Source organism: Myotis yumanensis, unplaced genomic scaffold (genome assembly GCF_028538775.1).
Source record: "Myotis yumanensis isolate MYYU_CA2020_CCGP unplaced genomic scaffold, mMyoYum1.0.hap1 SCAF_9, whole genome shotgun sequence".
In the NCBI taxonomy this organism is placed as follows: Eukaryota; Metazoa; Chordata; class Mammalia; order Chiroptera; family Vespertilionidae; genus Myotis; species Myotis yumanensis.
The window spans coordinates 54,107,427-54,125,240 of record NW_027223760.1 but is presented as its reverse complement, the minus strand read 5'-3'; the positions used below and the strand labels follow the sequence as shown (position 1 = coordinate 54,125,240).

Below are 17,814 nucleotides of genomic sequence, written 5' to 3'. Positions count from 1 at the left end.
CTAGAAATAAGATACAGCATTACATTATTTGACTGCAGAAAATATCAAAATTCATTTGGCCAAAACTTAAAAAAACAAACATTTCCTTTTGTCCCTTACTAGGTGGACCAATATGACCAATATTACTGTATATATATTAATCTACCTTAACATTTCCATCCATTAGCATTTTATCTTTACATAAAAAGCCTTGTAAGCAATTTCCTTGCAAAGCCATCCCCGCCCAAGAAAACATAAGCACAAAACACTAGACAGACATTCTTCTTCAAAGTTTTATTTCTCTAACTTCAGGTCAAATTTCCACAACTGTTTTCTGGTCAATTTACTATCCTTGCTTGGCTTCCCAAAATGGCAGTACCAAAAGATTTGTGGGGTAGGGAGAAGAGACCATTTTAAGAAGCACTGCATTTACTCATCTTCCACAAGGCAACAGAGTTGGGCATCTGACTGTTCAACAAAACAAAGCTTTAACAGCATCCAGAAGGACAGGCAGGCAAACCAGGCTTCCATTTGTCAAAATCAGACCAGAGAAAATCTACTCCACACAGATATGAAAGGTTATCACCATTCATCTTTTCTTTTTCTGTTGCCGCAGCATTTTTCTTCTTTTAATTATCATCTCGTGTAGTTTCTCCAGTCCTTCCTTTAGTCCATCGCCTATGATTGCACAGGTGGGCTGCAAATGCCAGGGAGTTGACGAGCTCAGTTCCCCCATTGCTAACAATTTCTCAATTTCTGAGAGAGACAATGAGTTCCTCAGGTCTTGTTTGTTAGCAACTATAAGTACAGGGACTCCTTGGTTTTCTGATATCCTAGTTATCTTATGAAGTTCGGTTTTCGCTTCTTCCATCCTTTCAACATCAACAGAGTCCACAACAAACACAATGCCGTCCGTGCATCTGGTGTATGACTTCCACAGTGGTCTTAATTTCTCCTGACCACCTACATCCCAGAAGTGAAAAGTGACTGTCTTAGAATTTCCCAAGGTTACCTTAATTTTCTCGGTGTTAAATCCTTTGGTGGGCACAGTATTTACAAATTCATTGAACTGCAGCCTGTATAACACAGTTGTTTTTCCAGCACAGTCCAAACCCAGAATAACAATGTGATAGGACTGGAACGAAGGCAGGCTGGACAGGATAGAAGTTTGGTCTGACAGTCCATTCCCCATTTCCAGTTGCAAGTAAGTGTTCCAAATTGAAATGCTTTCTTCTCAAAGCTTTACAACTTTTCTTCCCAGGGGATCCAGCTACCAGACTGCTGAGGGGGGTAAATGAATAAGTTATTCTTGTGGAAAAAAAAATGTACGGTTTTTCTCTCTTTGTATAAAATAAGCAACACGAGGTACTGGATAAATAAAACGTGCTTCAGTAAACAAACCAAATGAGATATGAAACGTACGCAACCCGAGGCAAACGAGAGAACAATCACTGATTGAAATTCTTTCACATTCAGTGAAGTTGCAGTAATGCGTACTTTTCTCTACCCCCTTGAGTCCCCAAACCTCAAAGACTTCACCCCGGAGACAACCTAGCCACCACCAGTCCAGGTTGCAGCAACCATACAAGTGCCTTTTATTTTGGCTGAAAACACACATTCTATCTAGAGGAGCTAATTCCGTATATTTAAAAGCATGCCCAAGGTCACTGGTACCCTCCCACCTTACGCACCCCGCAGAGAATCCCCAAGGCTCACCTCCCGAACTGGACTCTCCCAAGGAGAAAGCATTGGTAGGCGTCGCTACGCGGTGGGGAGAAGCCCCGCACGGCCGCTCAGCTCGGTTGTCCACGCAGCTCTGGCGCTCGCTGCACTGAAACCCTGGTTTCAGGCTAGGCCACGCCCACCCCTCACGGCCCACCCAGGAGCCCCAACCCCATTGGCCGCCCGCGTCAGCTCGTCCGCGCTAGGCCCGCCCCCGCGCCCTCGTCGGGGGAGTAACTGCCGCTCCCAGCGCGGCGGGGCCGGGCTCCCCGTAGGTCCACACGCACCACCTGTTGCCCTCAAGTTAGAAAACCAGGCGCCCGCGGAGGGAGCCGAGCGGCCCCTGCAGGACAGCGGCGCCCCGGCCGGTCCGTGGGGTCGCCGGCCCGCCGCCCCGCCAGCCCCGGCGCACCTGCAGCGCGGCCCACGGGCGCCACTCGGCGGCTCGCACATCCGGGGCCTTAACCCTCCGCTGGCGGGAGGGACCTCCCAGCGGCCGCGCCGGCTCCCCGGCGAGCGCACCCGACCCGCGACACCCACCGTCCGCACAGCCGAAAGCCTTCCCCTCGCCCCTCCGCACCCCGCCAGTGAGTCCGCCTCGACAGGGCGTGGCCGCCGCCGCCGCCGCCCGCCCGCTGCGCTGCGCTCACCTGACGGACCGTCCGCGTCCCACATCGCTCACAGCCGCTCGGGAGCGCGCTGGGACCTGCCGGGGGGCACCGGCGAGGCCCGGGCGGGGGCCCAGACGCCGCTGCGAGAGGTGCCGGGCGGGCGCCGGGGCCAGGCTGCCCTAACGGTGCTCCGCCGAACGCTCTCGACCCGCCGCGGCCCCGCCCCTTCGCCGGCGCGGGCCAGTAGGGGCGGGCGGCGCTGGTCGCCTAGCAACCACCAAACAAGGTCACGTTCGGACCCTCCCGGCGCTGCGGGCGGCGCGCGAGCTCGGGTGGGGCTTCAGGGTTCAGCCCCGCTAGCCGTGGCTTTCTGCAGCCCTCGGGTCGGGCGGGGCGGGCCCCACCCACCCACACCCACACCCACACCCCACCCTTGTCCCAGCCCGCGCCGCGCCGTCTGTCCGTGACGCAGGTCAGGGGTTCCAGGGGACACCCGACGGGCGGGCCCCTTATATAACGGGTGACTGGGACGTGCACTCAGTCGTTGCCCTGAGTGGCCTGGACCGGACTGGTGTCTGAAACGCACCTTTCTTTTGCAAAGCAAATAAATACGCTCTCTCCCACTTGATCCTAGCGGCATGTCTGTGAGGTGGCAACGGATAGAAATAGCCCGATCTTATAGATGAGGACATACACGGAAAAATTAAATAGCTGCTTCTAATGACCCAAGGAAAATTAGTGGTGGTCCTGGAACTTGATTTTAAAGTTTACTAAGAAGGCAGGGAAGGGTGGGTGGATGGAAGGTGATCAACCAAAGGACTTGTATGCATATATGCATAACCCAGGGACACAGACAATGGGGCGGTGAAGGCCTGGGGCAGGGGGCAGGGGCCGGCTGGAGGGGGTAAATCTCGGGGACAAGGAGGACAAATGTCATACTCTCAACAATAAAGATTTAAAAAAATAAAGTCTACTAGTCATTAAATGCATAATGCCTTCTATTGGATAACTCTGACTAAATGCAATTATGTATTTGACCCATAAATTTGCAAATATTTTTTGAACACCTAATAGGCAGTAGGAACAATTCTATGTGCTTGGGTATAGAATGGTGAGCAAGTGCAGACATTGTCTCTGCTCTCCTGGAATACTGAAGTCTTGTGGGAGAAAAAGAAAGTAACCAGATTTCCATATGAATAAATGTAACAAAATGTGATTGTTGATAATGTCAGGGTCTTTGTGACAATAGAGAAGGAATGGTACTTAAAGTTCTGAGAAGGCATTAATGAACAAACATCTTTTGGTGACGCTGCAAGTTTGGAACTTGGAAGAATCTATATGGTGCACTTTATTTTTAAAAGTTTACACTTTTTAAATATTGATTGAAATGTCCTTAAATGTCCTGATTTTTCTCAAGACCATTATAGCTAGTGATATTTATCTCCTTTATGACTAGCATAGGAACAGTACTTGTTCTACTTGATTTTAAATAACTGACATAAAGCCTAAGAACTAAGCATGATGCTATTTCCAAGACAGTCACATTAATTTTGAAAATAAAGCTAAAAGCCTCAAATTGCATATTTTACCAAGTTATTAATTGAATCCAGTATAAGGTAAGACTTGTTTTATTAGTTATAATTGTGGACTCCCGTTAGCCATCCTATATAATAAAAGGGTAATATGCAAATAGACCGAACTGCAGAACAACCGAACAACCAATCAAAGCATAATATGCTCATGATATGCTAAGGCTGCTCAACCACTCGCTATGACATGCACTGACCATCAGGGGGCAGATAGTCAACTGGTCAACCAGTTGCTATGATATGCACTGACCACCAGGGGACTGATGCTCCAACCGGTAGGTTAGCTTGCTGCTGGGGTCTGACTGATCAGAACTGAACGAGATGGGCTGGACACACCTTGGAGCCCTCCTGTGGTCCCTCCCTGGCCCGATCATGCACCGGTGGGGTTCCTTGGCCTGGCTTGGGCCCTCTCGTCATCTGGGACCCCTCGGGGGATGTTGGAGAACCAGTTTCAGCCAGACCCACAGGCCACTCCCTTTGGGAGGGCACCAGACACAGGGCTCATAGCTGGCGAGAGCTGCTGGGACGGCGCAAGCCTCTCCTGATATGGACTGATAGGGCGTGAGCCCATGGCAGGCACAGTGGGGCCTGGATGAGCAAGAGCGGCAGGTATGAGCTGCAGGTGGCATTGGACTGCGGGTTTTGGCCCAATCCCTGCAGGCCACCCAGAGACACCCCCTTCCCCCCCCCCCCCGCATGAATTCGTGCACCAGGCCTCTAGTATACAATAACCAGTAAGCAAGTGATAAAGGGCTTAATGCAATGACTAGGTCTAGTCTTTTTCTTGGAAATTTAACAGGATTCATTATTAAACTGGAAACATTTGCAGATTCTCATTAAATCAAGACTTAAGAGCATGATGCAAGGACAGCTTTCTGTTTACAAAAGCTTTGAAATCAAGTAGGTCCTTCCCATAGTAGGTGCAGGGGGGCGTTTCTGCAGAGACTTCCCCGGAGCGAAAGGATGAGATAGGAGAACACTAACAGCTTCCAGCCTTGCAGAATCACCTCCACTGAACTGCACGCTAACGTTAGAAGCAAGCTTATAACTAGAACGGGGTGGCAAATTACAGCCTGTGGGCCAAATTTGAGAGATAAGAATGGTTTTACATGTTTAAAGGGCTGCAGCAGGAAAGATAAGAATGTGCATTAGAGACTGTCTGTGGCCCACAAAACTTAAAAATATTTGCTCTCTGGCTCTACATAGGAAAGTGATACTCCTGCTTTATGAGCAATAACAATCATATAAAACTGCAACAAATGATATAAAAAGTGATGAAATTTATGAAATACACTGTCCACTTTGTAGCACAATGTTCCTGTAGAAGGCCCATTCAGTTATTATATTTAGATGCTATGCCAGGAAAATGCTCCCTTTAGGCTATATTTCATCAACTGTGCTGAGGAGCTCAGGGAACTCATGGGGATTCTATAGAATATTTTACTTTTTGAGGGAAACATAGTGCCATCTGTTGGACATTTTATTTTTTAAATATATATATATATATATATATATATATATATATATATTGATTGATTGATTTCAGAGAGGAAGGGAGAGGGAAAGAGAACTAGAAACATCATTGATGAGAGAGTATCACTGATCAGCTGCCTCCTGCACGCCCTCTACTGGGGATAGAGCCTGCAACCTGAGCATGTGCCCTTGACTAGAATGGAATCCAGGACCTTCCAGTCCACAGTGCAACGCTCTATCCATTGAGCCAAACCAGCTAGGGCTGTTGGACATTTTAAAAACTACAACTATTAAGGTGTCTGGATCTATCTATATAAATGGAAGCTTGGATTATTTCTTTTGGCCTGAGCCACCATGAAAAAATTACTGAGACACTAGGGACTGTGTGAAACTCTGTCTTTACTTCTGATTTTCCAAAATTGGCTAATAATGAGAATTACCTGGTAGTGTCTGTAAAATTATAGATTATTCCAAATCAGAATAATCAGGGGAGGGACTAGTGATCTGTATTTTCAACAAATATCCCAGGTAATTAATGATTCAACATTCTGAGGAAATGGGTAAATTTTCTCCCTTCAAAAAAACAATCCAACTTAAAAATGGTCAAAGGGCCTGAACAGATATTTTCCCAAGAAAGATATAAAAATAGCCAACAGTTACAAGGTTGCTCAACATCACTAATCATCAGGGAAATGCAAATCAAAACTACAATGAGATATCACCTCTCACCTGTTAAAATTATTGTTATAAAAAAGACAAGAGATAATATGTTGTCAAGGATGCAGAGAAAAGGGGAGCCCTTATGTATTGTTCGTTTTCCACTATGAAATACAATATGGAGGCTCCTCAAAAAAATTAGAATAGATACATTATATGACCCAGCAATCCCACTTCTGGGTATATCTTTTAAGGAAATCACTATCTTAAGAGATATACACACCATGTTTAATGCAGCATTATTCACAATATGTAAGACATGGAAACAACCTAAGCATCAATGGCTGTTTGGATAAAAAAGTTGTGATATATATAATTTTTAGCCTTAAACAAGAAGAAAACTCTGCTATTTGCAAAAACATGGATAAACGAGGTCATTATACTAAATAAGTCAGATAAAGACAAATACCATATATCACCTATATTTGAATCCTAAAAAGTTGAACTCAAAGGATTAGAGAGTAGAATGGTGGTTGCCCAGGGTTGTGGGGGACGGAGAAATAGGGAGATATTGGTCAAGTCATTATGGGTATAAACTTCCAATCATAACAGCGGTTCTCAACCTGTGGGTCGCGACCCCTTTGGGGGTTGAATGACCCTTTCACAGGGGCGCCTAAGACCATCGAAAAACACATATATAATTACATATTGTTTTTGTGATTAATCACTATGCTTTAATTATGTTCAATTTGTAACAATGAAATTGGGGGTCACCACAACTTGAGGAACTGTATTAAAGGGTTGTGGCATTAGGAAGGTTGAGAACCACTGAGTTATAAGGTAAATATAAAGATCTAATGTACAGCATGGTGACTATAGTGTAACCATACTGCATTGTTATTTGAAAGAAGCAAGAGAGTAGATGTTAAATGTTATCACCACATACACACACACACACACAAATGGAAACTATGTGAGATAATGGATATTTGAACTAACCTTATTGTGGTAGTCACTTCACAATATACATGTCTATCAAATCATCATGTTGTACACTTTAAACTTACACAATGTTGCATGTCAATTATATGTCAGTAAAGCTGGGGGGAAATGTGCTAGAACAAGGCATTTTCCCGAGCCTTTTGATAGAAGGATAGGAGAAAAATGGATGCAGTTTATGTTTCTGAAGTGTATCAATACCATTCACCAAAATACTCATTACCAAAATACTCATGGTAATTTATTCATGCTTCATTACCTTGTAATCAGAAAGTGTTTTTGAGCTGGACTCCATTTCTAATTGCCTCTTGAACTCATCTGCCAAATACCCAGCATGTTCAAAACTTAATTAGCACTTCATTTTCCCTCCTGCTAAAACATGGCCTCCTCTGTTAGTCCCTGCTTTGGTTGATGGTAATTCATTTAATAGCCTCAAGGAGAAACCTCGGAGTCATTTTAAAAATTATCCTATGCCCCACTTATGATGGCCTCCCTCACCCCATCTTTAATCCATTTCTTTCTTCACATTCAATTTCCACTCCTTACATCTGGCTCTCAAGATGTCTCCCCTAAACTAGTTAATTCACCTCCTGACAGATTTTTTCATTCATAGACAGTGGCACTGGGATTTGTCCCCTATGCCTGGCACCAGAGTCTGTTCTCTTAGTCATTACACTCTTGGGAGTCCACATTTAGGTTAATTTGCTTTGATTCACTGTAGCATAAAGCCAGGTATAATTTTGGACAAGTCTGTTAAGAGAGGATGTCAGAGGTAAGTACAATCTAAAATTCATTTAGAATGACTCCTAGGTAAGAATCCACTGGAAACACGTGTCCAAAACCCTCCTCGTGAGGCCCACTCAGTTTCAAGTCACAGGCAGTCTGTCCCTTCCTCTGGGGGGCGGGGGGCCCTCATGGACATCTGGACACCACTGCCAACCAGCCCAGTGGTAGAAAGGTGTGACACCACCCTCCATTCAAGGCCTACTTCCTATGTCCCTGTTCCTGTCTTGGACCTGCCTCTTCTGGAATGATTGACAGTGAGAATGTCCAGTCCAACAGGGCCCCAGTAAGGCTATTACATCAGAACAGTTGAGTCCTGATTCTTCTCAGTTTAACTGGCATTCTGTGTTATATTTTATTTCACAATCCATTTCTGTCCAATCCTTTTTGCATTTCTGTCTTCCATCATGAACATTTTAATCCCATCTGACAAGGGTTTCATGTCCTGTGGTTGGAGTTCTCCAAGACTCAGCATTTAGGTCTTTACTTTGTCCCTAAATAATTGCCTCCAGTACCAAGGTTTGAAAAATCCTTTACACTCCCAAATTTGTCTCTAAACCTGGACCTCTCCCCTGAACTCCACAACTGAATATAAGCACCTCTAACAACTACTAAACCAACCCCTCCGACTCAGCATTTCTCATCCTATGCATTGGCAACCTGATTCACTACTTCCTCAGAGCAAAACCTGGGAATTGTCCCCATACACCACACTCATCACCAGCAGGTTCTGTGGACACACATCCATACCAAACCACTTCTCACCACCCACTGCCGTCATTCCAGTTCATGTCCGTTGTGTCCCTGGTCCTCTCATATGGGCTCTCTGCTTCTGGGGGCTCTTTCCTGAGTGAGGCCTTCTCTGAGAATCCTATCTAAAGTGTCTTCCTGCCCTTCTTGCCCTGCCATCACTCTCTATCCCTTACCCTTCCTTACATCTTCTTCCTAGCACTTCCTAGCAAGGAGGATATCATGTGGCTCTTATGTATTCAAAGTAACTAGAAAAACAGTGGAATTATTAACAAGCAATATGAAGCCCAATGTTGACTTGAAATCAATGTGGTAGACAAGATAGCAAGTCTGAAATAAGCATGTAGGTTTGAAGTGGTGGTGATTTAGGTACACATAGAGAATGGTCTAGCCCAGTGGTTTTCAAACCTGTGATTAGAATCACCACTAAGGTCTGTTGGTTTAATGCAGAGATTTCTGTTAGACTTGGAATTTTAGATTATAGGCTGATATATCGTGACTGATTATGAAGCAGGGAGCACATTTTGATGTTCTCACACTGCTACAAACAACCATTGATTATAATGCTATCGTGAGCAGAAAGTAGCAGGGAAATAATGATTGGAAATTCAGCAGCAGGATTATGAAAGTAAATGCTGTTTTCGTGGGTAACAGCTGCTTTATGTGGCTTTGTGCCTCCTATGTCAACAGTTTTTAAAAGTAGTCTAAGTTGCAGGCCCGGCTGGTGTGCTCAGTGGTTGAGTATCAACCTATGAACCAGGAGGTCGTGGTTTCATTCCCAGTCAGGGCACATGCCAGGGTTGCTGGCTCGATCCCCACTGTGGGGTGTGTAGGAGGCAGTTGATCAATGATGCTCTTTCATCATTGATGTTTCTATCTCTGTCTCTCTCTCCCTTGCTCTCTGATCAATAAAAAAATAAAATGAAAAATATAAGTGGTAAGTTGTATATAAGAATCCCAGTGCTAATAAGAGCTCTGGTGAGGAGAAAGGTCAATCGTAGGCAAACTTATATAAAATCATATATGAATTTGCTTGATATTGCATCTATTTTCTTTTCTCTTATGTTTATACTAGAAGCCCGTTGCACGAAGATTCGCGCAATAGGCCTTCCTTCCCCTGGCTGCCGGCACCGGTTTTCCTCCGGCACCCGGGATCCAGGCCTTTGGTCCAGCCACAGCAGAGAAGCCAAGCCTCTTCAGTCTTCAGTCTTCAGTTTTCAGTCTTCACTCCGGCTGGCCGGAGCCTTCAGTCTTCGCTCTGTGCGTGCATATGCAAATTAACCGCCATCTTTGTTGGGTTAATTTGCATAGTTGCTCTGATTGGCTGGTGGGCATAGTGGAGTGACACAAATCTGCATGTTTCTCTTTTATTAGTGTAGACTAGAGGCCCGGTGCACAAAAATTTGTGCACTCGGAGGGGAAGAGGGGGTCCCTCAGCCCGGCCTGTGCCCTCTCACAGTCTGGGATCCCTCGGGAGATAATGACCTGCTGGCTTAGGCCTGCTCCTGAGTGGCAGAGGGCAAGCCCAATCCCTAGGTGCAGCCCCTGGTCAGGCTCAGAGCAGGGCTGATTGGGGAGTTGGGGCGCCGCCCCCTGTCATGCACAGAGCAGGGCGGATTGGGAGGTTGCGATGCCACCCTCAGTCACGCTCAGGGTAGGGCTGATTGGGGGGTTGGGGCACCGCCCCCTGTCACACTCAAGGCAGGTTCAATGGGGAGGTTGCGGCGCCACCCCCTGTGATGCACAGAGCAGGGCCAATCAGGGGGTTGGGGCGCTGCCCCCTGTCACTCACAGAGCAGGGCCCATCAGGGGGTTGGGGCACTGCCCCCTGTCACTCACAGAGCAGGGCCAATCAGGGGGTTGGGGCACTGCCCCGCACCCCCCATCACGCACAGAGCAAGGCCCATCAGGGGGTTGGGGAGCTCCCTCCTGTCACGCACAGAGCAGGGCCCATCAGGGGGTTGCGGAGCTCCCCCCTGTCACGCACAGAGTAGGGCCGATAGGGGAGTTAGGGCACCGCCCCCTGTCACCCACAGAGCAGGGCCAATCAGGGGGTTGGGGTGCCATCACTGTCACACTCAGGGCAGGGCCGATGGGGAGGTTATGGCTCTACCCCGTCACACACAGAGCAGGGCCCGTGGGGGGGGGCGGGGGGGGGGTTGGGGCACCACCCCCTGTCACACACAGAGCAGGGCCGATCAGGGGGTTGGGACGCCACACCCTGTCACACACAGAGCCGCAGGGCGATCAGGGGGTTTGGGCGCTGCCCCCTGTCATGCTGATCTGGTGCCAGGAGGCCTCGTGGCTCCGCTGATACCTGTGCTGGGAGGCATATTACCCTTTTACTATATAGGATAGAGGCCTGGTGCACGGGTGGGGGCTGGCTGGTTTGCCCTGAAGGGTGTCCTGGATCAGGGTGGGGTTCCCCACTGGGGTGCCTGGCCAGCCTGGATGAGGGGATGATGGCTGTTTGCAGCTGGTCACACACCCTTCAGGGTGGGGGTCCCCACTGGGGTGCCTGGCCAGTCTGGGTGAGGGGCTGAGGACTGCTTTCAGGCTAGGGGTTTTGACTGAAGCTCCCAACCACTCCTTTTTTTCTTTTTTTTTTCTTCTGGGCCAGCTTTAGCTCTGGCTCTAGCTCTGAGGCTTCCGCTGCTGGTTTGTTTGCCGTTCTATAATCGAAACAATGTATAACTTCAGCTCTGAGATCCCAGCCGGCTATATTTGTTACAAAGTTTCAAACTGCCAGCTCAGAGTCCGGCAAGTCAGGCGGGGAACGTTGGAGTCTGCAGTCACTGGAGCAAGCAAGTCTCATGTTCGCTTCCAGCTGCCTGGCTGCCGGCAGCCATCTTGGCTGACAGTTAATTTGCATAAGGATACGCTGATTAGCCAATCGGAAGGGTAGCGGTCGTACGCCAATTACCATTTTTCTCTTTTATTAGTGTAGACTAGAGGCCCGGTGCACAAAAATTTGTGCACTCGGTGGGGAGGGGGGATTCCTCAGCCCGGCCTGTGCCCTCTCACAGTCTGGGACCCCTCGGGAGATAACAACCTGCTGGCTTAGGCCTGCTCCCGGGTGGCAGAGGACAGGCCCAATCCCTAGGTATAGCCCCTGGTCGGGCTCAGAGCAGGGCCGATTGGGGAGTTGGGGCGCCGCCCCCTGTCATGCACAGAGCAGGGTGGATTGGGAGGTTGTGATGCCACCCCTAGTCACGCTCAGGGTAGAGCCAATTGGGGGGTTGCGGCGCCACCCCCTGTCATGCACAGAGCAGGGCCGATCAGGGGATTGGGGCGCTGCCCCCTGTCACTCACAGAGCAGGGCCCATCAGGGGGGTTGGGGCTCCGTACCTGTCACGCACAGAGCAGGGTCGATCAGGGGGTTGGGGAGCTACCCCGTCATACACAAAGCAGGGCTGATCAGGGGGTTGAGGAGCTCCCCCCTGTCATGCACAGAGTAGGGCCGATAGGGGAGTTGGGGCACCGCCCCCTGTCACACACAGAGCAGGGCGGATCAGGGGGTTGGGGCACTGCCCTCTATCACCCACAGAGCAGGGCCGATCAGGGGGTTGGGGTGCCGCAACTGTCACACTCAGGGCAGGGCCAATGGGGAGATTATGGCTCTACCCCGTCACACACAGAGCAGGGCCCGTGGTGGGGGGGGGGGGGGGGGGGGCGCCACACCCTGTCGCACAGAGAGCAGGGCCGATCAGGGGGTTGGGGCGCTGCACCCTGTCACACACAGAGCCGCAGGGCAATCAGGGGGTTGGGGAGCTCCCCCCTATCAGGCACAGAGCAGGGCTGATCAGGGGGTTGGGGCGCCTTCCCCTGTCACGAACAGAGCAGGGCGGATAGGGAGGTTGTGGCCCCACCCCCTGTCACACACAGAGCCGCAGGGCGATCAGGGGGTTTGGTCGCTTCCCCCTGTCACGCTGATCCCGGTGCTGGGAGGCATATTACCCTTTTACTATATAGGATAGAGGCCTGGTGCACGGGTGGGTGCCGGCTGGTTTGCCCTGAAGGGTGTCCTGGATCAGGGTGGGGGTCTCCACTGGGGTGCCTGGCCAGCCTGGATGAGGGGATGATGGCTGTTTGCATCTGGTCACACCCCCTTCAGGGTGGGGGTCCCCACTGGGGTGCCTGGCCAGTCTGGGTGCAGGGCTGAGGGCCGTTTGCAGGCTGGCGGGTGACTGAAGCTCCCAACCTGTCCTTTTTTTCTTTTTTTTTTTATTCTGGGCCAGCTTTAGCTCTGAGGCTTGGCTCCAGCTCTGAGGCCTCCGCTGCTGAAAGCAGGTATCTGGTTTGTTTGGGTTCTATAATCGAAACACTGTTTCAACTCCAGCTCTGAGATCCCGGCTGGCTGAAAGCAGGTTTCTGGGGTTTTGTTTAGCTTCTATATTTGTAACAATGTTTCAAACTGCAAGCTCAGAGGTTGGCAGCCGCAGGCGGGGAACGTTGGCTTCCTCTGTCACTGAAGCAAGCAAGCCTCCTGTTAGCTTCAAGCTGCCTGGCTGCCGGCCGCCATCTTGGCTGGCAGTTAATTTGCATATCGCCCTGATTAGCCAATGGGAAGGGTAGTGGAGGTATGGCTAATTACCATGTTTCTCTATTATTATATAGGATATTTTTATTGATTTCAGAATGGAAGGGAGAGGAGAGAGAGGTAGAAACATCAATGATGAAAGAGCATCATTGATGAGCTGCCTCCTGCATGTCCCCTCCTGGGGGATGGAGCCAGCAACCCGGGCAGGTGCCCTTGACCAGAATCGAACCGGAACCCTTCAGTCGCAGGCTGATGCGCTATTCACTGAGCCAAACTGGCTAGGGCTATTTTATAGCCATACTCTTATTCTCATTTTTAAATGGTACAGGAAAAAATTATTTCTCTATGCGACTGAAACTTTTTAGTTCCTAACTCTCTTTCATTTGTCATTGATAATAGCATATTTGGTGATAATGTATGGTCTTTTAGGAATACAACTCTAATGTATGCTCAAATGATTTTACAGTTTTCAGATCTAGATGTACTGAATCAGGCTACCTAGGGATATGAGGTCTTTAGAACTTTCTGGAATGAGAAGTAGCTGGAAATCCTTGATTGAAGCTGTGGATAAAAGTAGGTGCAGGATAAATCACCAGGGTTTCTGGCATAGACGCAAGGTTGGTGTGATTACTAGAGAAGAGGGGAGGACAGAAAGCTGGAGGAAAGCCTGTATTTTCACATACATAGCAATTTAAAAATTGTATCACTTTATGCAATTGCCCAACTGCCAGGAGGAGGTCAGAAGAGGTGTATCTGCTCTGGCTTCTCCATTTCGTGTACAATGCAGCTCAGTGTGTATCAATATCATGATCTTCATGTTCAGAACCCAAAGAGGGCTGGGCAGAGGCTGAGGAAGGAATTGCTACTGGTCAGCTGAACTGAATCAGCATTGCTAGGTGGCTGACACATGGTCTTCCTTTCACCAGAAGGGTGTGCTGTGCAAGTAGAACAAGCTGACAAGGCCGATCAGAGACAGAAGTGGGAAGGGCGCCCTCTGTAGGTGGTACAATGTCAAAGGAAGACTCAAACAGAACCTGAATTCTCCTATTTTCCAATACTAATCCAGCCCCTGGCAACTGACAGCAAGTTAGAAAATATCTGTAGAATAAATAAATTAAGTGTGCTTAGAGTCTTTGTGCGTCATTTCCTCCTTGGGTTTTCTTTGGGGGGAGTGCATTGAGTAAAGTTACTTTTGCACAACACCAATGTTCGTCAGATAACACAATACTTTATCGATATTTTATTTTTTAGCTTCCTAAAGGTTACGGAATTTATTAAATCAACAGCATTTTAGTCATAAGAAATGAGGATTTAAAATTATTTTAAGGTACTGAATATTTTTGGTGTGAACCAGGTAAACTGAGCAAAGAGACTTCATAATTTCTGACCTTCCATTGAAGAAAATAATAAAATTGCTGTCTACGTTCAACTAATTTAATGAGAAAATTGACATTTGATAAGTCATATGCATTTTTATAAATATAAGTATTTGTTAAACGAATGAATAAAGAGCACTTACATTTTATAAAGTTACTTAAAAAGTTTTCCTTATTTATCAGTTATCCTCCAACTGCCTTATAAGGAAAGCAAGATCTGTGTGACTTAGTCTGATTTTATAAATGGAGAAACTGAGGCTCCATGAGGTTAAATGACTCGTTTGCTGAGGGTCACTAGACAAGTGTTTTGGAGATGTAACTTGGCTGACTCCAAGTCAGAGCTCTGCCTGTGACCACATGCTGACTCACTCTGGGATGTGGAGTGTGCAGGAGGAAAGAGGTTCTTTCATAAGGTTTCCACTATAACAGATTAAGGCAGTAAAAAAAGAAAAAATAGAAGAGCATTATGTCCCTGTTTAAAAGTACATTTCCTGATTTTAGCACAATAACCCCTCAGTATGCTTCATTTATCATGAGGATATAATATTTAAGGATGAATAGCAATCAATCTGGAATGTATTGAGAGCTGGCAACAAATTTATGTTCTCAATCCAGAAGGATTTTATGGTCCTAAGACATATCCAGATGTAGTTTCAAAATCAGGGAACGAAATGAGTTTAAAGTTTAACCCTCACACAAAAATAACTAGTGTTGTGGAGTTGCCCTGCTGTCTTTTATTTAAAGATAAAACTGCCTTTTAATAGAAAATTGGGGGTTTTCTTAGTGCCCCAATGACCATCATACGTTAAAGCAACGGGTCTATATTATTTAGAATAGTAATTTTCTGTGATATAAATTGAAAGTAGGCTGGATTGCTTATTAAACTTAGAGACAATAGACTTCTTCAGGAACTCAAAATTAAATTGGTCAGATATTCAGACTGGGAAGTCACCCTGTTTTGCATCATAGCTTAAGACATTAGATAGAAATGTTGTACTAAGACAGGTTCTCAAGTAGTTCTGTAATTCTGAAATTAAACTTGTCTCCAAGGTATCCTAAACGCTAAATATTATATAAGACAACAGTGTTTCAGGAAACAGCTGAAATATTAGAAAGCTGTGTGTTGAATAACTACAAAGGCAAGTAGCATTCATTTTGAAATCCTGATCTATATAAAATAGCTTGTGACACAGTACACAAAATGGAACTCAAACCCACCATTTTAGTCTCATACTGTAACAAAACTTTATTTCATTCTAAAACAGATGTATACAGAAAGTATAAATGATCTACCAGAACATTTTGGGATAACTATAGATATGTGTGTGTGTGTGTGTGTGTGTGTGTGTGTGTGTTAAAATCTGACCATAAGAACAATAGTTGCTAACCTATTAGTATTAAAAGATCAACTTAAGAATGTAATATTTGTATCTAAGAGAATGTAATGTTTTGTATCTAAGAGTAAAATTATAATTATTTCTTAGTTCTACTTATTTATAGCTATAATTGGTAAATATAACAAGTGTTGACAAGAATGCAGAGAAAAGGGAATCCTTCTGTACTGCTGGTAGGAACTTAAAGCGGCACAGCTACTATGAAACAGTATGGAGGTTCCTCAAAAATTAAAAATAGAACTGCCATATGATCCAGCATTTCCTCTTAGGGTATTTATCTGAAGAAAAAAAAACCCTAACTTTAAAAGGTATATGCACTCCCATGTTTATTACAACATTATTTACAATAGCCAAAGTAGGGAAACATCCTAAGTGTCTGCTGATAGCTGAATAAAGAGCTTGTGATGTGCGTCTATGATGCATATTACTCAGCCATAAAGAAGAGCGAAATCTTGCTATTTGCACAACATGGATGGGTCTCAAGAACATTATGCTAAGAAAAATAAGTCAGACAGAGAAAGACAAATATTTCATGATTTCACTTATATGTAAAATCTAAAAAAAAACAAACATAACCACCCATCCCTCTCGCTGACCCCCCACAAAAAACTCAAGCTCATAAATACAGAGAACTGACTGGTGGCTGCCAGAGGTGGGGAGTGAGGGTGAGATAAATGGGTGAAGGGGATCATGGTTCATGGGTCAACACTCAACCACTGAGCAATACCAGGTGGGCCTAAAATGGATTTTGATGATGGTTATACAACACTGACTATACAAAAAAAATCATTAAATTGGTTTAAAAAGAGGTGTGTGTGTCGGGGTTGGGGGTGGGGGGGGGGGGACAATAGCAATAGCTCCAAAAGTAATCAGTTTATATAAGTAAATCAGGTTTCTTTTAAAAAGATTTACATACTTGCCCTTGCACAAGGATATTTAAATCTAGCACATTTAGAGAGGTAGAAAAAAATCATTTGCAATACTCCTGCTCTTCGGGGTAGATCTGTAGGCTCTTATTCATGTGGTGTTCAGAAGAACTAACATTTTGACTGAATTCGTTATAGCTCTTTTACTTCAAAGGGAAACTATCATCAGGCTTGGACAGATCTCCTCGAGTTTCTGTATCAAAATATCTGATCATCCGAAGAGTGACTGTTTGACAAGCAAATAATTAACATATACGAGCTGACTATGTCCAGTTACACATGCGAGACTCCCTAGAACAGCAGAATGCCTTTGAGGGGGTCAGTTTAGAATTGTGTCCATTACGTGTTTTCATCTCACAGATAATCCACTCCAAATAAAGTATAAAAACTGCATTGCTGCAACATCAAAGAAGAGAACTAAACAAAGACTAACCAAAGGTATTTGGCAATCTACTGTGCCAGTGGATAGAGTCACAAATCTCAGTTTTGGCAGCCGTGTTGCATACATTCTAATCCAGACTGAACGTTCGGACCCCTCAGCAAGCCAAACGCCCATGAGACTAGTAAAACTTGGGCGTAAACACAGATAGTGCTCTGTATATGAATTTCCTTGGCAGCCTGATATTTATGTTTTGGAAGTTAAACATGCATATATGCAAAGACAGACTATGTCAGTACAAAGGCATCATATTTATACACTGCCTTCCTGCCAGCACTGTTCTAGGCTCTAGGGAAATAAAATGCATTATGGTACCTATTTATAAAATCCTGCAAAAGAAAGACAGTATGTTCTTTAACCGTTATTATAATAGATCTCACCACACAATTTCCTTTCATGATATTAGCCCTAAACAAACCCCTTAAAAAAACACCCTAAACAAATTTAATAAAATACACAGAATACTAAAACTTAAATTTGCTTTGTGTCTCCCTTGTGCCTCTTCTAGGAACATAACTTTAAGTGGCTTAACAGAGATCTGGATGCCAGATTTTTTTTTCCATCCTAAGGAGCCCA

The 17,814-nt window shown here is 46.1% G+C and overlaps 1 protein-coding gene across 4 annotated transcripts; it reads right to left on the bottom strand.

Annotated features, from left to right (window-relative positions):
* Positions 1–258: 258 nt before the first annotated feature.
* On the bottom strand, positions 259–2,492 carry ARL4A (ARF like GTPase 4A). 4 transcript variants are annotated; one of them, XM_070424362.1, is made up of 2 exons: positions 2,352–2,492; positions 259–1,260 (listed from the first exon to the last, which is right to left on the bottom strand). In XM_070424362.1, exon 2 carries the CDS (start codon positions 1,169–1,171, stop codon positions 569–571), a length of 603 nt encoding a protein of 200 aa, XP_070280463.1. In that variant the 5' UTR covers positions 1,172–1,260; positions 2,352–2,492; the 3' UTR covers positions 259–568. The 4 variants fall into 4 exon arrangements, with proteins under 4 accessions (XP_070280463.1, XP_070280464.1, XP_070280460.1 ...); XM_070424363.1 differs by having other exon boundaries at positions 259–1,257; XM_070424359.1 differs by lacking the exon at positions 2,352–2,492 and adding an exon at positions 1,696–1,805.
* Between the last annotated feature and the right edge of the window lie 15,322 nt (positions 2,493–17,814).

Coding starts and splice junctions, on each gene's coding strand:
- ARL4A (XM_070424362.1), bottom strand. CDS start 1,171: ATGGGGAATGGACTGTCAGACCAAACTTCTATCCTGTCCAGCCTGCCT.